Raw genomic sequence first — 26,248 nt, 5'->3', positions numbered from 1 at the left:
GTTTCCCATATAGGAAGAGTTATCTCTATTTACCACTCTTTTAATTTCTCCTGTAGTCTTTAATCGAAAGTGTTAAGCAAACACTCATTTCCTCCATGCATTTAAGAATGTGTCTGCTAAATACACTGTCTTATAAGATTAGTTCTTTTTTGTTTTCAGTCAGATTTCTACTACAAACCTAAAATTATTCTACATTTGGACCTCCTAATTTTCTTCTGTTCTGTAGCTACATAAAACTTTTTCTTCAAGATGTCATCCTGGGAATTTGAAACAAATGAATTGTTTTCCTTGTTTTCATGGAGTATATTTGAGATTCGACACTGGATTTGAGCACATCACTAGTGTATTGTAGGTCTCTACCAAAGTGGTCTCTGCCCTTCCTTGGGTGTTTCCTTTTTGTTTTTCTGTTAAAAAAAAAAAACTTTTATAGAACTTCAGACTGTATTTACCCTTTCTTTCCTTTCAGTCATAAAGCAATTCCTATTACTGTAACACCAGCTTATTTTAGATGCTATGTTTTTACCTCCCATATTTCACATTTTTGAGGAAAGAATTTGTATTTTCATCTCTGTACACTTAAGACTTAAAATAATTCTTTCTTTGGAACTCAGAAAATTATATTATGTATTATTATGTTTTCCAGTCACCTTTAGCAATGAATTTGTGACTTGTTAAAAGTTAAAATTTTCAGTAAATATAAAAAGGCTTTTCTGAAGTAAAGACAGTGTTTTCTAAAGCTTCATAGTTTTCAAATTGTGTAATTCAGAGAAAGGGTTCAGTCTAATATAAACCTAATAGATTTCCACAGATTCTGACTTAATTACCTACCCTCCTACCTTATATATGGCTCTTCTTAAAAAATTAGGGGCTTCTGGATGGCTCGGTTGGTTAAGCATCTGACTCTTGCTTTGACCTCAAGTCATGATCTTGGGGTCCTGAGATTGAGCCCCGAGTCAGGCTCTGTATCAGTGGGGAATCTGCTTGAGATTCTTTCCCTCTTCCTCCCTCTCTGTTCATCCCTCCTCCACGTACCCCCTCATGCTTGCTCTCAAATAAATAAATAAAATATTTCTTTAAAAAAACTAGCACTTAGTAGGATTTTACTAAAGAAAGCTCTTTGGGAGAAAACCCAGAAGTGACTGCTTCAGCAGTTGAATCTGCCAGTATTTTTGCAAAGTTTGTCTTTTAATATTTTATATCATTTTGCACATAAAAGAATAATTTGGTGTTTTTCAAAATTGTTCCATATCGTTTTAAATTTAAAAACATAGGCAATTTCCCAAACTCCTGTAGGCTGTCTCCATCGGGTTTCTGTGGTTTAGCGGACCCCACCAGGTCATGCTGATCAGCAGCCAACTACCTGTGGCCAGAATTGACCACCTCGTGGGATCTAAAATTTAAAGGGGGAAAAGTGAGTTGTGAATTCCCGGTGTGCTGGCTGCCCCATTTTGCTTGGGAATTAGAGGGCATTTAGAACCAGAATGTGGTTCAAATTCCTTTGCAAGTAGAAGTATGGTGATGATGTTACTAACACTTACTGATACTAACATTTAATTTAAGCATCAGAGGAAATTGCTGTTGTGACCTTGCATTTAGCACTCTTAGAGGTTGAAATTACCGAAAGAAAGACTTGTTTGGAAAATTGTAATGTTGATCTATTATGTTTAGAGGAATATTCCAAATAGAACTATGAGGCCGCTATGCCGCATGCAGACTTTGTTGAAATGTTTCTACATTGCCATTACGCCCCACTCAGCAAAACACTGACTGTTTTAAAAGCATTTGCTTCTTTAAACTGGAAAAACAGAAGGTCACACTTAACCAAGAGTTGATGGCAGTGTGGTCACTGTTTCCATCAAACCAGAAAGCATGTTAATTATGTATTTGCTTATTTGCAGCTGGCAGCCAGAGAGGCAGATTCCCTTTCATGATGTGAGATTCCCACCACCTGTAGGTTATAATAAAGATATAAATGAAAGTGATGAAGTTGAGGTAAGTTTCCCCTGCCCTCAAGTTACTAAGCATTGAAGGAGGGAGCATTTAATTTGTGCCTTTTGTACTTGTTGTCTTTAACACTGCTTAAACTACCTTGAAAATTATAGCCATGATGGATGTGTGCTTTTGATTGAGCCATCTTAATAATGATCTGATATACTACATAATGCTTAAATGGGGCTGCCTGAGCAGCACTGAGGGTGCATCTTTGAAAGTCACTGCTAATTTCCTTTGCCTGCTAGGAAATTCCTTTTGCCTTTTCCTTCAATCTTTCAATCTTTATTTGAATAATGTATTGTTAGCTTACAAGTTTGTCTTCATTTTAAGCAAAATGGATTAGGAGAATTAGTCTTACAAAGAAGAAGAAATCATGCCTTGTGATAGAGCAGCATTCTAGAATTTCTTTAGCAACGAATCCTTCTGGTGTATTATTAAAAAACCCATCTATGTGTTTTAACACAAACACATATTGGGAAAACCTCTTTTCACTGGGCATGCTGTGAACCACCTGCCCATGTGCCATTGATGTCTTTGACCAAAATGTGTTGTAGAGATAAAACACAGTAACAAAAACATTGTGTTCATAATTTCTCTAGCTACTGAAAATTGTTTTGGGACTTAAAGCACTTGGAGTCTGCTTTATGTTGTAGTTGGTCTGTGTAGTATCCTCTCCCTTCCTCCCCTTTCACACCATTTTAAGTTGCTTCTCTTCTTTCTCCACAGTGTCTTGTTAATAGTTGCAACGTCATGAATATTTGCGGTATGAAGGAAGCAGCTAAGCAGACATTTATATATAGATAGGGTAAAGCGCACTAGGTCCTTGAATTCTTATTTCCTGTGCTTGCTAGAGTACGGATGGTACAGTGAACCAGAAGAGTCCCCTGCCTTTGGTGAGGTCACATTCTTGTCAGGGTATCTAACATTATGGCAGATGGAAGCAAAAAGTAAGAGGATGGAAGGTGATTAGGGGCTAGAGTACTATTCTAGAGAAATACTCAGGGAAGGTCTCTGAATGTCCAGGCCTGTGTTCTTCTGTCTTCTAAAGTGGAGTAGAATAAAGTACTATGTAATTACCAGAAATGTACTCAGTACCTACTAGGTATAAGGGACTGGGCTTGGTGTTGTGAGGGATCCTACTAGGAAACAAAAACATTGTCTACACTTAAGGACCTTTAGTTGTCCGCTACCCTAGGAGACTACAAGCTTCCTGAAGGCAAGGACATTTGGTCTATGTTAGAAACGCTCTAATCATGTTGGGGTGGACAATGCAGACGTTTTTTCCAACTGACTCATATGACAGGTGGTAACCAATGAGATGCTGTTGCTAGAGTGGTCTTACTATATTGCCTCACAGTGATACATAACTGAGGTTATTGCTCTAGGTAGAGAGTTGAAAGGCCTGGGTGGTGGCAAGAGGGAAAGGTAGGTTAAATTAAGGTGTATTAGTCACTGTATTGTATAACCGTTAACTTAGGTTGTAAAAAGGGACACAAGACACTGGGTCTTCTGGTGTGTATCAGGAATGCTCATAATAGTGATGGATTAAGGGAACTTTTCCCCCAACTTAATCACATGACATGTGGGGGACCGGTGAGGTCCTGTTGCTAGGACGACCTCACTGTATTACATAACAATTAACTGAGGTTATTTCTCTGGCTAGAGCAGAATTGAGAATAAGTGATAGGGAAAGAGAGAAAGGTAGGTTAAGCTATGTTTAGTCACTATGTAACTTCAATTGTAAAAGGGAGACAAGAATTGGAGCCTTGAGTTACTCATCAGCCTTAGGCTCTGAGCTCTTTCTCCTCTCCTCCCTGCTTTCTGTTTCTGAGTATTTCTGTCTGTCTCTCCATATATACTATGCCATCTCTTTTCCCATTATCCTTGATTTGCTGGTGTCTTCACAAAAGGTTCCATGCTGCACGTTGTTAAGTGAGCTTTAACGTGGTCACCAGAGAGATCAGTTAGAAGAAATGATCCAGTGTGCGAGAGCAGGAAGGTTGTATCCAGAGGATTGCCAGCCTAGAGTTGTCCATTTTAGTGGAGTGAGAAAGGGGACAGGAGACCAGGGAGAGACCAAGGATTTGTTCATTTAGGCACCAGGAGACATGAATGCCAGGGTGGTATCCTTAGTGGCTATGAGTGGTCAGAAGCCCTCACCCACTTAGTGACCAGGCAGTAGGCCAGGTCAGTAACTTCCAATCAGTTATTTACCTACCAGAGTAAAACAAAAGCAAGTTTATACAGTTTTAGATATATTTTCATAGTTGACAGAGTATCCAAGGCAAGTATGCCCAGGTTTTTGAGCAATCTGCTTTTCTTGAGCATTCATATGCAGAGGACTGATTATTATTGATCTGAAACAAAGAAAATAGGAAGGTGCTTTGTTCAGGGCTCTCCCAGGTAATCAAGTAGTTTCTGATTATGTATCTGTAGTGTTGCAGTCTGCTTTAAGGCATACAGCATACGGGTTTGAAAGACACCTGGCTCATTTTAAGAATTTTCTTCAATGTCTGATAATCTATAGATTTTTGAATGATGCTAATTATGAAATAATCTGTGTTGTAATTTTTGTGTAGGTTTATTCCAGAGCAAATGAAAAAGAGCCTTGCTGTTGGTGGTTAGCTAAAGTGAGGATGATAAAGGGTGAGGTAGGAAACTGCATATTTAAAAATTTTTGTACTGTTTGCCTTTTCTAAACCCAGGTATTACATTTCAGTGTGGATTTCTATTTTAAATTAATATCTGACTTGAGTCATTTTATTAAAATGTTTTCTCTACATGTTCAGTATGTTTTGTGTATTTTAGTTAATTGATCAAATAGAGTTTTTTCTTCCCTCTAGAGAACTTAAAAATAACTGTATAGGTATAGCTTATTGTTCTTAATTTAAAAACTATGACCAGGAATGACTTTTATCTATTTCTATCAGTTTTATGTGATAGAATATGCAGCATGTGATGCTACATACAATGAAATTGTCACAATTGAACGTCTACGATCGGTTAATCCCAACAAACCTGCCACGAAAGATACTTTCCATAAAATCAAACTGGACGTGCCAGAAGACTTACGACAAATGTAAGTTAATATTGCAAGAAATGCTGAGAACTTAGAGGTGATATGCAGTTAATTTAAAAGAATATAAATTTTAAAATAACACCAATTTTTAAATTCAATGAACTTTGGCAAAAATGGTTTGCAAAAGTGGTGCAGAAATAAACTTTGTTCATAGAGTTTTGAAATTTTAAAAATGATCAGTGTAGATCTTAATATCCCCAGATAAATATGTAATGAGTAGAGTAAAGAAGCTTCCAAAGGTTGTCTCAATCTTATAATCCTTGGGCTGGAGTTAGGCTTAAAGACTTTTTTAGGTGAGAGATTCCTTTTAAAGGTTTCATCAGGGGGGTGTAATGAGTTTGATTTGGATGTGTCACACTTTAGATAAACATTAACTTGAAATTCAAAGTACATAGAAATCCTCCTTTTTCAAGTGATTACTTATGTGTGTAAATTTTTGTGCTTTCTGATTCATATACATTTCCTTCTTTCCCTTAAATTGGTCCACAGTTTTTCTGTAGAAAAGAAGCAGCAGAATAAAACTGGGTAACATGTAGCTATCCCCAAAAGTTTTCAACAGTTAAGAAAATTACTAATCATATGTACCTGAAATAAGGAAGCTTCAGAGGAGAGTGACTGTCCTAAATAATGCCACCTTTGGTAGTCTAGGACCACTAGCCATCCCTTAAAAGCATAAGTAGTTTTTTTGTTTCTCTAATCTCAGATGTTTGATTTGGCTGAGTATAACAGAGGTGGACAGCAAAGGAACCTTTCTCTGTAATCAAATACTTGAGTGGGCTAAAAGTATTTCAGGGATGGCCAGCAAAGGAACTAAACTTTTAAACAGAAACAGCATTTTGTGTGTATCATGTTTAGTATGAATTCATACTTCTACTAAGTATAAGTCTCTGCATAGACTTAATGCCAGTAGTTCGCAACCATTCATCTTAATTTCACAGTGGATATTTTTATTTCTAGGTGTGCCAAAGAATCGGCACATAAGGACTTTAAAAAGGCAGTTGGTGCCTTTTCTGTAACTTACGATCCAGAGAATTATCAGCTTGTCATTTTGGTGAGTGTTTTTGACTTATCTCTTTTGATATACTTCATTTGGAGTATTTAGTTTGATAATAATAGTGTTAATTTAAATATCCTTAGTCTATCAATGAAGTCACCTCGAAACGAGCACACATGTTAATTGACATGCACTTTCGGAGTCTGCGCACTAAGCTGTCTCTGATACTGAGAAATGAAGAAGCCAGTAAGCAGCTAGAGGTATGTGGCTTTCCCTAGTGCTGCTTGTAAGGCTATCTAGAAATGGTAACTGTGGAGTTTCCAAACTTGAATATGGGCAGGTTGTCCTTTATTTACTGTGTCTTAGCAATTCCCTATATTTTATATTTTGAAAAATTAAATTATATAGCACCTAGTCATGCTAAAGTTTTTCATGGCTAAGGTTTCAGAATTAAGCAGCAGTTGATTATATTAAGGAACTTCTGGTCACCTCACTTTTTCTGGAAGTTCATCAAAGCTGTTAATAAAATGAGGCAATGCTTCTTCCATATAGCATGTTGTCATTTAAGTACTAGAGAATATTTAAATATCTAATCATATTCCTTTCATTATGTATGTTTATCTCTGTTTAAAAGGGTATAGAACTTCTTCATTCTAATTGGTTGTCACTCTTTAAAACTCCTGTCTTCAGATTCCTGCCAGAGGCTATTTCCCTAACTTACTATTTCGTCTCTTCAGGTGCACTTTATCTACTTTTATTAATCTTCCAGTAATTTCCATCACCATACATTTATTTTCATTGTTAACTATCTAGTACTTCCATCCATAACCATAGAAACTAAATGGATTTTAATGTCCCAACTCAAAGGTATTACTGTCAGATTCCAGAGTTCTTCATCATTATTCATTTCATAGAGGGAAAACACCATGCAGTTGAAATAATAAAGAAAAAAAAAGAGTTCCAAATTGCATATTAAGAGAGAAGGTAGTCAAGACTATAGTCTCATAAAACCCTATGAAACTTGCCACCTTCCCACTTGATGTGTGATTGCTGAACTCTCAGCGAGAGAAGACACTCATATTTCGTTTTGTTACTGTTTTCCTTATGGCCATGGAGGTCTGTTTAATTGGTTTTTACTCTCTTTCTTGATGTCCCTATGTTCACACATTTGTGGTTTCTTTAGCAATTCTTTCATAACTTTCAGGCCAGAACAGCCTCCTTACTCTCATTGTGAGTATTATGGAAAATATACTCATGCCTCTTCTTAAGCATCTAATTCTTCTTAAATGATCTGTTATGGTACCTTTGGTTTACCATTTATCAGTGAATTATCAGTGAGAAGAATAAACCAGGTGAATGAACCGGATTCAAAAAACAAGACTTCTTGAAAAGTCCTAGGAATATTTCATACATTTTGTTACTCTAATCTACAAAATGGCTATTAGACTTTTTAAAATTGTTTACAGTAGTTACCACTCATGCATTCCAATTAGTAGGTATGTTGAAGACTGAGAAACTAGTGTGCATGCCTATCTTTCCTCACTACTAATATTAAAGAGATCCACATATTCAGATAAGAAATTTCCATTTTCAACATGAGCCACTAATATGTTTGGTTTTCATTTATGGCATGCTAGAACTAAACATTAAATTTTGATAATGCTGTTTAAAGAGAGAGCAATTATCCACAAGTTTGGGGTGTTGACTGTAACATATTTCAGTCATTACTGAATATTTGAAAGAATCCATCATACTTGTGGATCCAGATCACAAGGTCTTACAGACTCTCATATTAGGTTCCAGGTGCATATGCAAGATAAGTTGTAAATCTTTGGCATTCTATAATCATTTGATTTCATGACTGCACCAACAATTTTTATGATTCCATTCCTCAGGTTGGGGAGGTGGGGGAAGGAAAGTATTTTAATATCACCACTTCATCAGAGGGATGGATATCTAGACCACGATATCTAATGATAAGTTAAATAAATGGAGCGGTTTCCAGAAGAAAACTGAAAAAATGTATATGTACTAATATCCTTTAATAAAAATGAAGTGAATACAATTTTCTGTAAAGATGGTATTTCAATTTTTTTTTTACTTAAATAACATTGAGTCTGTCAGATCCGGTGGGCTGGTTTTTATTTGGAAACCTTTGATCTGCTTCTTAATACTACGTTATTGATGTCATTGGTTACCTACGGCAGCCTTGCAAATAGGTTTTTAAAAGTTACCTTGGAAAGTTGACAAGAAGCCCTTTCCTATTAACAAATACATCAGATGGTATAGACCTTCAGTAACCTAAAAAGTACTTGTGCTGTGGGAGGTGCTTTCTAAAACCTTTTAGTTTACAATTGAAACTAATTTATAGGCCCCTGATACATAGGGTCAAGATTATTTATATGGCTGACCTAAATACAGTTGTCTTGATAGTTGATAAAGCATACTAATCAGACGTGCATTTCTCTTCAGAGTTCAAGGCAACTTGCCTCAAGGTTTCATGAACAATTTATCGTACGAGAAGATCTGATGGGTCTAGCTATTGGTACTCATGGTGCTAATATTCAGCAAGCTAGAAAAGTACCTGGGGTCACTGCTATTGATCTAGATGAAGACACCTGCACATTTCATATTTATGGAGAGGTAAATATTTTACTATGTAGTTTTTTTCTAAAATAACAAACAGTATTTCATATGGCAAATCTTTTATCTTAAATCTTTTCCCCTTTGTTGTTAGGATCAGGATGCAGTGAAGAAGGCTAGAAGCTTTCTTGAATTTGCTGAAGATGTCATACAAGTTCCAAGGAACTTGGTCGGTGAGTCAGAAATTACTGTTGACATAACACTACAAAAACACCAGTTAGGGAAATAGTTCAGTTATACTGCTAGAATTCCATGTTCACTCACTTGGAGAGTCATTTAATTGAAGCTTAATCTTTGAAATATGGTTTGTTGTTACAGTATACAGAAAATATTTGATAAATATGCTACTCAAAAATTAGAAGGTATACAAAAGATACTGCTTTGCTAGTTCAAACCTGTTAGAGCCTGGAAGAATAAATTTTGTGCAGCCTCTTCAGTGTGTAGTTTCTGTGTCTTAAAATTAAACATTTTTTCAAGGGACACCTGAGTGGCTTAGTGAGTTAGGCATCCAGCTCTTGATTTCGGCTCAGGTCATGATCTCAGCGTCGTGAGATTGAGGTCCCATGTCAGGCTCAGTGCTCAGCGGGGAGTCTGCTTGTCTCCCCGTCTTTCTGTCTCCCCCACTCACGCTCCTGTGTGCTCTCTCTCTGTCGAATAAATAAATCTTCAGGGACGCCTGAGTGATTCAGTCGGTTAAACATCCAAACTCTTGGTCTCAGCTCAGTTAGTGACCTTGGAGTTGTGGGATTGAGCCCTGCATTGGGCTCTGTGCGCTGTACAGAATCTGCTTGGGAATCTCTCCCTCTGCCCTTACCCCCTGTGTGTTCTCTCTCTCTCAAATAAATAATTAAATCTTTTTAAAAATCGATCTTAAACCATTTTTCTTTCAAAATGAATGACATTTGAGGGCTTTATAATTTGGAGGATATTTGTATTTATTTGATCTCTCTGATGGGACTATAAAATGATAGCATTCTGAATTATCTCTGAATTGAGAATCTGAATGTAGATTACTTAAATCTAATGAGTTGCAAAGCTAAAAGTAACTCTGAATGTCTTTGGGACTTTTTGCAACACCAATGGTAGTTCTTCATTTTGACTTTGAATACTTTTGTTTCATTACTATCATCATCACAGGTACCAGCAAATACCAGAAACTCTCTACCAATATTCTCAAATGCTGAAGATCTCTTTAGCAGAACATACCAAGCCAGTTGCAGGTTTTTGGTTTTGTTTTGTTTTGTTTTTTAATCAAGAACACTCCATATGACTTTATACATAAAATTGGGACATACTGCCTATACATTTTTAATTTACTGAACTTGAAATCACAACTGATTATAAAAAGTAATGCATGCCCTTTGGAAAGTTGAAAGAACAAGAAAATAAGAACTTCCATGCATTTTGTTCCCATAGTTTCAGTCCTGCTTAGCCTGCTTTAAATTTTTGTCAGCATAGAATTAATAAACATCTTCCTATGCCATTAAAAAACACTTGGAATAATATTTTTCTCTTGAATAAAATTAGTTCAAGGGTAAATACCAGTGAAATTAATGCAGAATTATTCATTCAGCTGTGTTGTACAGACAGCTAAAGAACGTGATGTTATTGAGGTAACTTGGACACAGTTTTATGTGTGTGTAGCACTGTCCTTATTACCTCAGGATAAGTGGGGTTTTGAATGATGCTTATTTTCCTTTTAGTTACAGTTTGCCAAGCAATTGTATACATTTATACATTTTATAGTTAGAAAAGTTAAATTTAGAAATTCTTAGATAGCCAGTAGACAGTTTTTTCAGTAATTACCAAACAGAAACTTATGTGTTAGATTCATTCACTACAGTTCATTTGGGACATGGCATGATGGCTCTAGGGGAAAGTTCTTAGGTGTTGGAGTTGGAGTTGAATGTAGATTTCAGTCCCTACTTCTACTTTTTGGTAATTTGACCTTGTAACTGACTCCGCCCCCTTAAATTTTATTTTCCTTACCTCTAAAAAATGTGAATAATAGTGTCCACCTCACAGAGTTGCCATGATAACTAAACAGGAAGATATTGATAGAAAGGTTTAGATAAGCTCTGAACATAGTATGGGACTCTGTAAATGTTACTTCTCTTTTCTCCTCCTTATTTAGATCAATTCCATCCAGTTCAGTAGAGCAAAATTGTAGTAAGCTGTCAGTTGGGATTTAGAAATAACCATGTGGTATATAGAATTGCATTATCTGTTATTAAAAATAGATTCTACCGCTGGTCATACCTAAAGAGAAGAGGGTTCCAGCAGTGACCTTTCACCAGAAAGCCTGCTGAAGTACAATCAGCCTCGGTTTTCTTTTGTTTCTGGTGAATAAAATAAAGCAAGTCTGTTTTAGAGATTGGAATGTTGAGAGTTTTCAGAAAGCATTTTTGTATAAGAGAGTTGGCAGGGCACATCTTTAGGGAGATGTCTAATTAGTATTGCATGAGTTTTCGTTGAGTCCCACAGTATGATTTATGATCTCTTTATTTTTCACAAACTCTGTCTAGCACGTACATGGATTTGTCATTCTTTTCTAAAAATTTGCTTGTTTTTCATCCACTTTGACAGTGAATTGGTTTAATTATTCAGTTAATTATAGTTGACACAATACTTAGGATAGTTAAGCTATTAACAGCAACATGTGCCAAGCTCAATTTTCTTTTTCCTGACTCATTGAGACCTTTTTTAAAATCACATTAATTCATGAAAATATAAGTGTTATAGATTAAATACAAACTGTGGGACAACACCGAGTAAAAACCTCTCTTCATTTGAAGACAGGAGTAGCAGAAATAATTGACAAAAGGCCCTGCCTATATCAGGAGTCCTGATTTAATGTCCATTCTGTTCCCTGACCACTTAGCAGTCAGAAAAGGTTATAAGGGCGAATGAGGCTGTCTGACGTGGCTGGAGTGCCGGGGTAATGCTGATGAGAAGAACCACAAGTTCCTGTTGTGACGCTTTCCCTGCTTTGTTCTGTAGCATTGACTCAAAAGCAAATTTTGGCTTCCAGATTTTTCCCCATCCCTGCCTTAGAGGAGATACTGGGACAAGCACATGATGGTCTTGGCTGGTATAAGGGTGCTTTTTAGGTACCTTGGGAAGGCACTCAGAAGCCGATGTAGTTCACATGTAGACTTCTGGAACCAATAGTTCTTTTATTGGCAGGGTCTTGCTTTACACTAATGGATTATGATGGCTATGAAAGCAGTCCTTTCCCAGTTAAAGGGTATGACTGAGTTTTCTAAAATGAGGGGAAGATTGCCTATTTATTACCAGTATTCAAAGTCTTTGGAGTTTTAACAGATGGTATTGAATAATAGTTAATCTTGAACTGTAGTTTTGAGTTATCTTAATAAAATGTGATTTCTTAATCTTTTATTTTGTGGCTAATAAAAGATTAAGAAGTCACACTTCACCTTTTAATATACTGATACAATCTATGAGTGATACACAGGAGTAATATTATGTTAACACATTGGCCTGGAAAATGTGTACTTCTTTTAGATGTATGTACAGCTGCCTAAGTCCCTTTTAAACTTGGAGTATCTTTTATAAATGTGACATACAAAATTCTAAAAATATTTATCATGGGCAAAGAAGCAGATTTAAATCAGGTACAGACAGAACTAAAATTGCCAAATGAATAAGCAAATGTATTTTCTATTATCTGTCCTTTCCCTTATTTCTTTTCATAGAACTTTGCAGAAAGAGTGATATATAGCACTGTACCAGCAAGTTTCAAGTAGACCCTTTTAGGCAAAATAAGAGCCTATCTTCAAACTTCCTTAAAAATTCAAAATTATCCCACCAATTCATGAGATTTAAATACCTCTGATACTTGACCAAAGTAGTTTAAACAGTGACAGACAATCTAATAAACAGAAAGCCTGTTTAACTCTTGTCTTTTTGAAAAGAGTTTCTGTTTTGGTTTTGAAATCTTACGTTTTATGTGATAGTTTAGAGTGGGGTACGCTTACTGGTTTGAGATATATGTTTTTAAAACCAAACATGAATTACTCATTTCTTAGGCAAAGTAATAGGAAAAAATGGAAAACTGATTCAGGAAATTGTGGACAAGTCGGGAGTTGTGAGGGTGAGAATTGAAGCCGAAAATGAGAAAAGTGTTCCACAAGAAGAGGTATGTTATAGTGCATGTGTTTCTGGTTTGTCTGATAAAAGTTTCTTACTGTTTTTTTTTCAGTATGTTAATTTAGAGGCCTCTATAGTATAGTATGCACATGCTAGGAATACAAAAATTCTGACAGTCATGCTAGTCATTGTTGTAGCTGGAGAGTGACTTGGGACTAGTCACTTGAATGCCTTCAAATCTTTCTCATTTTTTTTAAACGGATGGTCATAAATTCTAAAAAGAGTATAAGGCACTTTTCAAATATAACTTTGATGTTGCTGACAGAGACCAAGTTAGGACACTAATCAGGTTTTCTGGCTTTTATCCTTTGTCTTTTTTAGTTTGTGTGTATGTGTGTTTATTTTCTGTTCTTTACGTTTTTATCTGGACACAATAATCTCTTCCCAGTCATTAAATTTTATAACCCTCACTTTCATCTTCATGAATATATGGTTTTTGGTAGCAACCTTTAAAGTATTTATGTGGGTTGTGGGAGGTAAGGGTGTGCTTTTCTGTACAATGATACTGTTTAAAATAAAATTCCCCCAAATTCATATTATTCAGTGCAAAAAAATCCATACGAAGCCCATGGGTTTTCAGTGGCACCTGACTCTTCAGCTGGTCATTGCTACTGGGAAGCAGTGCCTTGCCTACCAGATAAAGGTCAAATTTTGCCATATTTTCACATATTATCTAGTCTTTCCTTTTGTGAAAGGTCTTTTAGCTGATGTTTGATGTTTTGGGGGTTTTACTGTATAATACTTGCATTCTCTAATTCTTTCTGCCAAAAATGTTTATAATAACTTATATTCTTAAAATATGATCATTGATATAAAAATGGGGCTAAATACAGTCTTTTAAATTGGTTCTCTTTTCCCTTTTGTTTTGTTTTTTACCAAGGAAATCATGCCACCAAATTCCCTACCTTCCAGTAACTCAAGGGTTGGACTTACTCCCCCAGAAGAAAAAAAGCATATAGATATAAAGGAAAACAGTACTCATTTTTCTCAACCTAACAGTACAAAAGTCCAGAGGGTAAGAAATATTTGTCACTTTGAATTATATTAAAAGGAATTTCTTTGACCCAGATGTCACAGTTGGTGTTTTGGGTGTTTTCTCTGGTTAGGCTTATAGACTACTCATGATTTTTTTTTTTTTTTGAAATCTGATTGCCATCTTATGAGAGGTTACAAACCAAAGTGATACCTACTTCTCAGTTTACTCACAGTGACAAATATGATGGTATAAACATAAAATATGGGGTTACAATTAATGATCACATTTTTTTCTTTTGAGGGTGGTCTTTCATTTTTTCATGCTGTTTCTTGAAATTTTGCAGGTTGTGGTAGCTCAAAATGTACCTTCTGTTAGATACATTTAGTTACTACTTAGAATCATATTTTAGAAACTGGTTTTCAATATTTGAACTAACCTAACTATTTAGAAATGGGTTTAGAAGTCCTACAGTGAAAGTCCTGCGTTCAGGCTTCTGTGTATCATTTGTTATAGTTAATGACATCACTTGCATTCCTTATACTGCTTTAGGTGTTAGTGGTTTCATCAATTGTAGCAGGGGAATCCCAGAAACCTGAACTCAAGGCTTGGCAGGTAGGAAAACATTCCTTGAAAAATACATTTTAATTTTATATTTTAATGTTTATTCCCCTTGTTAAGAAAGACTACAAATGATCAGCAGGGTTGGGGGATGGTGGAGGAGTGTTTTGGGGTATGTTTATCCATTGCCCTGGGGAGAAAGCTCAAGTTCCTTCCTGTTGCTTATCAGGCCTTTCTTTGATGCTCACCTGTCCAGTGTCACCTCTTATCATTCCCCTCCTTTGCCTTCCAGAGTGGCTTGAACCATACTGAAGTACTTAGAGTTCTCTGAACACTATTGCCTCTGTATGCATATGTATCCTTCACCACAGTGCTCTTTACCCTCCAACTTCCCAATTTGCTTTGACCTTACTCCTTGTGCAGCTTTCCTTGTGTACTTGCCACAGGTCTCCTCCCCCTGACTGGCCCAAGGGCCTTTCCCGCTTCTGTGTTCCAGTGTGCTCATCCCTCTCAGTAGCACTTCCTACATAGACATTCACATGTTAATCTCTTCGGCCACAACATGAGTTCTTTGAGGGTGCAGGGCCCCCTACCTGGCCCGTGAGAACTATTTGTGGGGAAAATGTCGTGGCTCACCAGAGACTAAAAGCAAGAACTGCCATTTTATAAAGAGAAATATAACCACGAGTGGATGGGATATTCCTCTCTGCTGGGCAACTCATTTCTTAGCGCAGGCAAGGAATCCCTTTCTCCTTGCATCCATATTGAAGGCCGCTGTTGTGCTCTTGGCCCTTCTTCATTTGACTATTCTAGTCCCCTAGTGATGTGCTCAAATTAGAGTGGGATTTGGGTACAAAAACAGTTTGGACGTGGGGAAGAAGGAAATGTTTTAAAACTATTTGCTCCAAAGCGATCAGACTAAACCTGTGACATAGGGTTTTAAAGTTTATTTTGGACATACGTGATCTAGAGGGAAGAGTGTAACATTTCATCATACGACATTTTGGAAAATGATAAGGTTTAACTGCTTTGTAACAACATCAGTTGGGGAAAAAAACAGTCAAAAATGTTTTTGAGAAAAGGAGATCTGATGCATAGGCCTGATCATTTCCATAGTTCATATATTATTCAGTGCAAAAAAATCCATACGAAGCCCATGGGTTTTCAGTGGCACCTGACTCTTCAGCTGGTCATTGCTGCTGGGAAGCAGTGCCTTGCCTACCAGATAAAGGTCATTTTACAAGCATTAATTCCTAATTGTTCAGGTTTGTTTTTTTTTCCCTCCCACATCAACAGCCATGTTAATGTGGAAGGGAAAAGAAAAAAAAAAACTATTCCAGCCCCACATACATTTAAGCAGCCCAGTAGTAACCACACCTATCAGATGAATGCTCTTTTTATATAAAAGAGGTGATGCTTGCTAAAGAGACAGCTTCTTGATTTTTCACACCTAGAAACTTCGGCTAGAAAATTATGTCCTCATCAAAGCCACCATATGGTCATCTGTGGTCACGTGTGTGAATATCAATAACCATGTGTATTTCTCCAGTAGTAAAATATTGAAGTATTCTCGATTTTGAATGTCCTAATTGCCAGCTATTAAGTTTGCACAACACCTTGGCTTCTTTAGAACTTTTTTTTTCCTCATTTGTACTAATGGGCTAGAAGTATAAGTTTTTTTGTATACTCCTTTTTGAAAATCTGTCTTTATATTAAAGTAGTACCATAGAGAAAAGATCAAACTTTCCTTATGATTCAGCCTTTTACAATTTTTAGAGTACATTATTGAAATGTTCAATTTTGTGCTCATGGATCTGCCTCTTACCCTCAATCCCCTGCACAGAATAATTAGTGCAGGGGATTTACCCTAATTCTTCTTGTTTGTGTTTTTGTTTGTACTCTCTTGACTTGGTTAGCAAAATGGATTTAGTTTTACTTTTGTGCCCTAGTATTTAACTTTTAATTTCTCTGTAAAGAATTTGATCCAGATAAAACCTGTAGTGTATGAATTAGAGTACTTTAAAGTATTCGTTTTGTTTATGCATCTCATGTCAGAGCTTGTATAATTTTGAATTACATAATTTGTGATTTTGCCAACATTTAATAGTAGCACTTAAAACATAATAATCTGGTACACTCAAGGGGTTGCTGTATTGATGTGTCGTTATTCACAGTAGATGTGTATAATATGCCAACTACTTTTGTTTCCATGTATTGATTTAAATTTTCAACAAACATTTGTGTACCTACTGTTTGTCAGACCCTGTGCTAGGGATTTAGTTATTATTTGCATTTTTGTCAGATTAATCCATTATTAATTTTATAGGATTATTGTTGCCGTTTATTTTTCAGGGTATGGTACCATTTGTTTTTGTGGGAACAAAGGACAGCATTGCTAATGCCACTGTTCTTCTGGATTATCACCTGAACTATTTAAAGGTGAGAGCAAGAAGAACCTTAACTTCTAATCCTTTTGTACTAAAATATAAAAACTCCAGGAGTCAGTCTTTTCAGCAGCGAAGTTTCATTCTAGCCTGTACATTATAATGAATGACCTCTAAAAGGTAATAGAGCAAATATTCACTCTGTTTTGCTTATTATATTTCTTTTGAAAACTCAAGTCCATTTTCTATCATTATAAATTTAAGGACCAATATCCCAATTCTCAATAAATCCCATTTCCCATTATTTTTCTGTTAAACCCTTAACACTCAATGTAGGTACTCTTGTACATAGCCTTTTCATCCAGTTGATCCTTTCTAGCCTCTGAGTTTTTTCCAGGCCAGATTTTGTCTGTTAACACTTGCCTTTGTTTGTCCCTTTTATGTTATTTATTAAGGAAATCCCAGTGTTTCATGAAGTCCTCTGTTTAAATGTTTATCCTTTGTATTTTTCTCTACACTCTGTTATACAAAATATAAACAACTCGTGTCTTGTAGATGCTCTTTTTAGTTAGTATTTGTACAGTTATACTTTCTCTAGATTGCAAACTGGAAATCAGGACCTGGGAAGCTACGAGGTATAGTGGAAAGAGCACTGGATTGGCAGTCTAGTGATTTGCTTCTAGTCTCTGTCCTACCATGAACTAGCTTATGTGACTTTAGGCAAGTCACTTCTCCCTATACTGGATGCTTTTAAAAATTTCTTTTAGCCAAGATATTGTATAAGTCAATGAAATAAAATCTTACCCATGTCACTTTTATAATTTCTTCTTTATATTCCTATGCATCAAAATTACAAGTGACTAGTACTAAATAGGATTTTCAAAATAATCTAGCTTTCTGTTTTATTTATGATCCTATCTTAAGAATGTTTTTGCTGATTTCTTGAAAGAAAGAAACAATTTTTGGATGCACATAAGGGGGAAAATGTACAGTAGTTAGGCATTTCATTCATCTTATGGTGGTCAGTTAATAATTGAAAATGGGAAGGTTTCATCCAGCAAGGTTTGCATGGGTAGGATACCCCGTTAGTTTGCTTATTTATTTTTGTTTTAAAGTGTGTATTTTATTTGTAATCTGTTCTGTGTGTGTGTGTTTTTTTTTTTTTCATATTCTTAGCTTAAATAATTATGATGACCTGGAGAGTTAGGGTTGCATTGTAATCAATCCCTTGTTCTTTTGACTAATGTTCTTTTTTAGATCTTTTTATTTATTCTTCACAATTGAATATCTTTTTTGGTTATCAGCAGCTATCCTGTTGCCATTCTTTTCATCACCAGATCTTCCCTTGATTGGGCCTGGCATCTCTCACCAAAAGGTGACTGCTTTGCCCCAGTGGGATAACCTAGACTACCAATCTGTTTTGCAAGATAACACCCATTCCATGAGTTATAACTATACTCGTGGAGTAAACTACTCACTCTCTCGTTGCTCAAGTCCTTTGTAAAACAGAAATTCTGGTTCAGAGCACAGATTAAATGTATCTGCCCTTTATTTTCCAGAAGCTTCCACAACCAAGATTTTAAGAACTTGGCTTAACAGGGGCTTATCCAGTGACTGTCCATGTCAGCAGTCCCTATGATGGCCACTGCTTTACTCAGACATCCAGTACTATTAAAGTTATGGATACAGTTCCCTAATAGCCAGAAAAGGAGATGTTTTATGGGTAGATTGGAAGGACAGGGGTTAGAATTGAGGCTTCATCTTGATTTGACAGAACCCAACATATCAAACCTATCAGAAGCACTATGTGTAAGGGTCTGTCAATTGACCCCAGATGTCTATTTTGATCAACATTAATACTGTTCATTGTACTTGTTCTAGCATAGTTGTAGTCTTTAAGAGGTTTCAAGGCATGATGTTAAGATCTAACTTTTTTGGTTAGCTCTTAAATAGTTGTATCCCCCACTTCCCTGCCATATAAGGAATAGGAGCATTTTCAGTTCCCTGAAAATAATTTTTCCTTAATGGTGTAATCATATCCAAAGACCTACCATAATATATGTTCTTTGAAAGCAGAGGATGGCCCAAACTCAGTGCTTCATAAATTAAGATACTAGCTGGCAAATATATTTCGATTAAGATTATTTACAGTGTGTGATTTTTTTCAGGTTAGCTCGATAAACCGTAAATGTCATTTACCTACATTTTAGAGTTGCTTTATTCAATATCCTATCATCAAGAAGTCCCCAACTAGCATATCTGTGCCTTAGCAGATTCTATTGGATAATAGTGCCAAATCAAACAACTTTAAATTCTATTCAGTAGAATTTTAATGCTGAGTATTTTTGTTATATCTCTAATTAATGGACATCAATAATCTGTTATCTATAGTAATTTTTCTTTTTAAGGACACCATTCAATTTCCTGATAATTCTGTGTAATAGTGTTTACTATACATTTAGAACTGAAATTGAAATATTTCCAGTATATTTTTTAATCTGATGAAAAGGAGAAAGGTATTATTAAGTAAAATGTCAAATTATTTTTACTGTTATCTTGTATATTTTAAATAGGAAGTAGACCAGTTGCGTTTGGAGAGATTACAAATTGATGAGCAGTTGCGACAGATTGGAGCTAGTTCTAGACCACCACCAAATCGTACAGATAAGGAAAAAGGCTATGTGACTGATGATGGTCAAGGAATGGGTCGAGGTAGTAGACCTTACAGAAATAGGGGGCACGGCAGACGCGGTCCTGGATATACTTCAGGTACAAACTAAGCATTTTACTCAGTAACTTTATCTGTTCCTAGACTTAATAGCTGCTAATCTCTAATATTCATTAGAACCCCATTATAACGGTTTCTCACTACATGGTTTCCGATTCACAGTGGGTCAAATTGTGTTGCAAGAGACATACAGAGTTAAAACCTGATGATAACACTTAGAGTTTACAGGGCAGGTGTGAGTTCTGTCCACGTTCTGACTTGGGGATAAATCTGCTTAAGCCCTTGTGTGTTGATGACTTTCTTAAGGCCTTTCCTGATTTTATTACTGTATAGCCAAAATTATTTTCATTTGTGTACTGTGGCTCATTTTTTTGTCAGGCATGTGCTGGTCATACTTGCTGGATGGACTGTGTAAATCAGGGCTCTGCATCCTATGGCTCATAAGGTGATTTTGAGTGTCATGGCCAAAGTCAGCCCTAGGCACAGTCAAGAAGTAGGCAAAGTTTCTCTTTGCCTTCCCAGCTCTTCTGTCAGTGCTTCTTTCTTCTCTCCCAGTACCTTCCACTGAACACTGTCCCCACCTGCCAGTGCCTACTGTCTTTCTTGCTCAACTGTGTATCTACTATGTAACTTGCTAATGGTGGTATAAGGTATAATCCATCTCACAAATATTTGCATTTCAAAAAGGAACTCTTTAAGATGGAAAAGCCTTCAAGATCCACAGGAAAGAAGCTATAATGGTGAAGCTATAATTGGTCATTAGCTCCAACAGAGGAAGAGAGAGAGGTAGTAGAGTTGATATTCTGGAGTGGGGGAGACAGACACCTACTCCTAAGGCAAACCTTGAACCTAACCCCTAACCCCGCTCCCAACAGTCTGTCCTTTTTGCTGTTGAAGTCCCACCTCACCGTGGAGCTCTTTTCTCCCACTCCCATCCCCCCTACATCATTAATCCACCCCCTCATGCTTAATAAGCTTATCTGAATAATTCCCTTATTAATGATAAATTATTTCAGTGGGAGAGGGAGGGAAGGTTGTGGACCAGGCATCAGGCAAGCATATCCCCTTTCAGCTAAGTTCAATCCCGGATCCCACAGAAGACCCTTCCCTGAGAGAGTTACCATGTTGGCCTTCGCCACCCTCTCAGAGGTGACCAAAATGTATGCATTCCCCGCTGTCCCTGGGCCAAACCTTGTTAAAAGGAACTCTCTTTATAGAGGTTTATTTATCAAGGTATTGCATTTAACTGTTGTAGACAACTCTTCCTCCAGAGAGCGCAGATGTTTAAAGGAGCACAGCTGTTTAATGATGTGGCATACTCAGGTTTGAACTTAGATGGCTAATAAAATACCTTTTTTTTTTTTTTTTACGAGAACCAAAAACATTTAAAACCAAAATTACCTCAAATATTGTGAAACCCTTCATTTTGAATTTAAGATAATTTGTTTTACAAAATGGAAGGTGATGATACTCTTTGGGTTTATAAATTGGGAAGAGTATTGGATTACCCCTGAAACGTCTCTGGAAGCTTCTGTTAACCTAACTTTTTTTTTTTTTAAGTCGGACAATGGTATATAACTTTTAACTCTCGATAGGAACTAATTCTGAAGCATCAAATGCTTCTGAAACAGAATCTGACCACAGAGACGAACTCAGTGATTGGTCATTAGCTCCAACAGAGGAAGAGAGGGAGAACTTTCTACGCAGAGGAGACGGACGACGACGTGGCGGTGGAGGAAGAGGACAGGGAGGAAGAGGACGTGGAGGTGGCTTCAAAGGTACAGAGATGTTCATTTCTTAATAATTAAAGGCGAATTTTAACAACCGAAGTTCCGTGAAAAATCTTGATGATTCAAGGATATATTATTACTTAAAACTCCATTTTTCCTGTTTTCTACTGGGCAGCAGAAGAAGGGCTCAGCAGTAATCAACGGAACGTCAGCCTTCCCATGGCTTGTGTAGAATGTAAAAATAAACACTGATAACTAGTTCAGCTTCTTTGGGGATTCTGCACATAACGTGAACATTAGCTCAGGTTGACCTGCGACATGGTTGATGCAGAATTGTAATGCCTTTGAAATATTTTCTGCTTCTTAGTTGCATGCTAGATTTCTAAGCATTATGTAACTGGAATCACTAGATTGTTGATTATGTTTTGGATTCTGTGGTCTAAATAAATTGAGAGTGTAGGAATAAAGAACTTCTAATAAGCACATCAGAATCAGTTAACTGTTGAACCTTTTAAAATTGACCCTGTAGGAAATGACGATCACTCCCGAACAGATAATCGCCCACGTAATCCAAGAGAGGCTAAAGGAAGAACAGCGGATGGATCCCTCCAGGTAAACTGGTGCCTCTTTACATCTAAATTATTTGAATTACTGTAGTTTGAGACTTACAAGTTTATTTTACTTGATTTTTAAACATGTTGAAAAGTTGCGGAATTGATACATGTGACATGTTTTCCTTTCGGCATTATAATTGTGGGCAGTCTTCGTTCTTTGTGACAAATATACCAAGAAAATTTCTCTAGAGACTATGCAGTCTTAAGCATTTGTGAAGACTTTGACAGTCTATTAGGACTTGAATACCACATTGGTGGTTCCCTGCAATTCCCCCAAGGAAAGGGACATCCCGGAATGTACTGAGAGACCTGAGTAACCCTGTGGACCCCACTTCCCCTGAGTTGCAGGGATAGGGTGATCTCTTTGAGTAAGGAAAAGGAGGTGTCTGTCTCATAGGTAGTAATTGTGGTAGACAGGGCTGCTGGTGCTCTCAGCTAGTACGTGCGAATCAGCCAGCTGTTGGTTTATAACCAGCCTCTATTCTGAGATCCCTTTTCAGTTGGCCATCACCTATGCTGAATCCATTGTTAACTTTAAAATTACTCCTGAGCATTGCTAAGTGCTTTGTGTGTGTGTGTGTGTGTGTTACCTTATTTACTCTTTCAGCAGCCCCCTGAGGTAAGTAGTTTTATTTTTTATTCTTTAGGTGAGTAAACTGAAGCTTTTAGAGAGATTCAGTCCTTTGTCCACAGTCACATAATGATCATATGGTGGAATGATATTTGAACTCTGGTATATGATTCCCAGAACCCGTATTCTCCTCTGCTTCTTAAATTCTTAATCCAAGTAGTTAGGGTTCCTTATTGACTATGGATCGGTTTAGGACCAACATTCAAGATTAGTGAGATGCTTTTCAAGAGCACAAATTTCATGACAGAATATTCCATAGGATTCCTGGTAGTTGTAAATAGGTGTTAACTGTTGGCAGGTTCTTAAGGAATAGAAAAAACCTTAGATCTAGGTAAAGAGATGAGGAAATGATGTATGTACATGTATTTTGCAGAGATAGAAGGCCTTTATCTGCTGGCCTTTTTATTCTCTGCTTAAAGTGACATGTTCCAGGAATTTGGCAGTCTGATCATATTGGTTAAAAGGGTGCATATTCATAATTGTATTTATAATTAAAATGGGACAGCGAATAAAAAGGTTTGTGTTTTCCATGTAGGAGAATAGATCCAAGTCAAAGCCCTAAGCCTTTGATGGACAAACATTTAGAATGCACACTGAGACCCAGCACTTGAACGCACTTTGAAATTAGAGCAATCCATTCTGAGATCTATGTAGCATTTGTATTTCAAGCAGATCAATAGTTGTAGTTGTTTTAAGCCCATTGGTCAATATTATCTTCTTTTATACAGCATCTGGAATTGTTAGCAGTGTTTTAAGTGTTCCGTGTTGGCACTTAAACTATTTCATAAATCTTAGGATACTGTTTTCTGAATTGCATTCATCTTTACACATGTCTTGGCATTCCAGTCCTTTCACACATTAGTGTTGTCGAATTTCCCTGTATCATTATTATTGTTCAGAGTTCAAGTCTTATGATTATCTGACTTGCCTTACTGAAAATACAAGCTATAAGAAAGCAAGGCTCAAATTTTTCTACTCTAAGATAGTGGGAGCCTCAGTATAGAGAGGTTAATCTTACCTATGATAGATAATTCAGGTGTAAACTAAAGGCTACTTAATAAGCAAGTTGAGTTCTTATCCTGGTAAAGGGGAATAGGAAGGCATCAATCTGGGTCCCTCATGGGTTTCACAGTCTTTAAGAATAACCCATTCTTTTGAACTCTAGTATTATAGTTATATATTATCTCATAATTAGTAATAGTAATTAATTTTAACTATTTTGTTTCTCACTATTTTATTCTGCTTAGAAGAAGACACGGTAGGATTGTGAGTTTTTATCTAAGTTTGGACGCAGTGAGATGACCAGTGTGTTCCAGTTAAAGAAGAAGAATGTTTTAAAAATCATAAAATAAATAAAAAATCCTTCCTAACTTTAATTTCTTGCACTTCCTCTATTCTCACTCCCATTTCCCCTTTTACCATGTGGAACTTACACTTAGGCTTAAATTTCTTGTCAGGCCAATTACAGATTACAATAGGATATGGTCTGTGTATATAACAACTATAACTTGTTTTAGATCAGAGTTGACTGCAATAATGAAAGGAGTGTCCACACTAAAACATTACAGAATACCTCCAGTGAAGGTAATCGGCTGCGCACGGGTAAAGATCGTAACCAGAAGAAGGAAAAGCCAGACAACGTGGATGGTCAGCAACCACTTGTGAATGGAGTACCCTAAACTGCATAATTCTGAAGTTATATTTCCTAAACCATTTCCATAACTCTTATTCCATATTAGAAAACTTTGTTAGGCCAAAGACAAATAGTAGGCAAGATGGCACAGGGCATGAAATGAATACAAATTCTGTTACGAATTTTATTTTTTTGGTATTGGCCATAAGCAACAATTGTCAAATTTGCACAAAAAGATACGTTGAAATTTTGAAACATTGCTTTTAAGTATACATTAGCACTTCAGGGCAGGATTTTAGTTTGGTTTATTTTTTAAAGTACTGAGCAGTGATATTTTTTGTTAATTTGGACCATTTTCCTGCATCGGGTGATAACTTGCCGGTACATTTCAGTTTTTCTGAATAAATAGCATTTTTAGTAATCATATTACAGTTCTGTTTTCAATCTCCTATAGAAGTCCATGAAATACTATGTCATTTCATGTCCTGTGTCAGTTTATGTTTGGTCCACTTTTCCAGTATTTTAGTGGACCCTGAGATGTGTGTGATGTGACGTTTGTCATTTTCATTAGCAAAAAAAAAAAAAAAAAAAAAAAAAAAAAAAAGTTGTATGATCTGTGCCTTTTTTATATCTTGGCAGGTAGGAATATTATATTTGGATGCAGAGTTCAGGGAAGATAAGTTGGAAACACTAAATGTTAAAGATGTAGCAAACCCTGTCAAACATTAGTACTTTATAGAAGAATGCATGCTTTCCATATTTTTTTTCCTTACAGAAACATCAGGTTAGGCAGTATAAAGAATAGAACTTGTTTTTGTTTTTGTTTTGTTGCACTGAAGTTTGACAAATAGTGTTATTGAGAGGGATGTGTAATTTTTCTGTATAGACAGGAGAAGAAATAACTATCTTTTCATTTGAGAGAGGCTAAAATAAAATGTTTTCAGCTAGGAACAAATCTTCCTGGTCGAAAGTTACTAGGATATGCCTGCTCTTTGGCCTGATGACCAGTTTTAACTTAGAGCCTTTTTTTTATTTTGTCCTCCCTAAGTTTTGTGAAGCTTTTCATATTTTAATTTCAAGGTTATTTGGGGGAGATAGAAAGGTCATTTTCATGTGTGCATAATAATCCTGTGAAGTACAGGTACTTTGTCTAAAAAAACATTGGAAGCAGGTTAAATGTAAGCCTTGAAATATGAGCTCTAATGTATAAGTGGAATTGGAAAGCAGACTAGAATTGGTTAACAAATACTTCTTTTCTTTAGTTTTTTTTTTCGTTTTTTTTTTTTTTGATGTGTTGGGTTTTGGTTCTGTTTTTGAGTCTTTTTTTATGAATGAAATTTACTGAGGAAAAATATGTGAAGGACCTTCACTCTTCAGATATTATATTTTTCTTAAAGAATAACTCCAAGTAGGGGTACCACTGAGTCTGTACAGAGCCGTGTGAACCGAAGTTCTGCCTCTGATGTATTTTGTGAGTTTGTTTCTTTAAATTTTTCATTTTACAGTTACTTTTCCTTGCATACAAATAAGCATATAAAAATGGCAACAAACTGCACATGATTTCAAGAATATTAAAAAGTCTTTTAAAAGTATTGCCAAACATTAATGTTGATTTTTAGTTATTTATTCTGGGAATGTATAGTATTTGAAAACAGAAATTGGTACCTTGCACACATCATCTGTAAGCTGTTTGGTTTAAAATACTGTAGATAATTAACCAAGGTAGAATGACCTTGTAATGTAACTGCTCTTGGGCAATATTCTCTGTACATATTAGCGACAACAGATTGGATTTTATGTTGACATTTGTTTGGTTATAGTGCAATATATTTTGTATGCAAGCAGTTTCAATAAAGTTTGATCTTCCTCTGCTAAATTGATGTTGATGCAATCCTTACAAATGATTGCTTTTAAAATTTTAAGATAGGAAAAGAAATCTATAGAAAGTGTTCTGTTACAAAATGTAACTGTTACCACTGGAAGTTTCACATGTCTTAGGAAGTTAGCTGTTATCTACCAACTTTCAAGAACTTGATCTTGTTTAATAAGGTGGAAAAAAAATCAACAAAATGGTACAAAAGCACATTGTGCCATTACAATATGCACTAAGTCTCTT

The 26,248-nt window shown here is 36.1% G+C and overlaps 1 protein-coding gene across 17 annotated transcripts in view; it reads left to right on the top strand.

Annotated features, from left to right (window-relative positions):
* FMR1 (fragile X messenger ribonucleoprotein 1) overlaps positions 1-26,008 on the top strand; it is a 37,054-nt gene extending 11,046 nt beyond the window's left edge. For 2 of the 17 annotated variants that reach the window (XM_047715657.1, XM_047715643.1), the window contains 15 exons: positions 1,899-1,992; positions 4,572-4,643; positions 4,923-5,071; positions 6,029-6,122; positions 6,209-6,325; positions 8,538-8,708; positions 8,803-8,881; positions 12,758-12,867; positions 13,759-13,893; positions 14,404-14,466; positions 16,765-16,851; positions 19,370-19,565; positions 21,120-21,302; positions 21,784-21,866; positions 24,017-26,008. In XM_047715657.1, coding sequence (XP_047571613.1) covers positions 1,899-1,992; positions 4,572-4,643; positions 4,923-5,071; positions 6,029-6,122; positions 6,209-6,325; positions 8,538-8,708; positions 8,803-8,881; positions 12,758-12,867; positions 13,759-13,893; positions 14,404-14,466; positions 16,765-16,851; positions 19,370-19,565; positions 21,120-21,302; positions 21,784-21,866; positions 24,017-24,178 — 1,795 coding nt within the window. In that variant the 3' untranslated portion in view covers positions 24,179-26,008. Of the gene's footprint in view, positions 1-1,293; positions 1,412-1,898; positions 1,993-4,571; positions 4,644-4,922; positions 5,072-6,028; positions 6,123-6,208; positions 6,326-8,537; positions 8,709-8,802; positions 8,882-12,757; positions 12,868-13,758; positions 13,894-14,403; positions 14,467-16,764; positions 16,852-19,369; positions 19,566-21,119; positions 21,303-21,783; positions 21,867-23,746 lie in introns of all 17 variants that reach the window. The other 15 variants (XM_047715655.1, XM_047715651.1, XM_047715647.1 and 12 more) reach the window with 15 other exon arrangements.
* The last annotated feature ends 240 nt before the right edge of the window (positions 26,009-26,248 follow it).

This window comes from Lutra lutra, chromosome X, assembly GCF_902655055.1.
Source record: "Lutra lutra chromosome X, mLutLut1.2, whole genome shotgun sequence".
NCBI classification, from domain to species: Eukaryota; Metazoa; Chordata; class Mammalia; order Carnivora; family Mustelidae; genus Lutra; species Lutra lutra.
The sequence above is the reverse complement of the archived record's forward strand: the minus strand, read 5'-3'. Positions and strand labels throughout refer to the sequence as shown.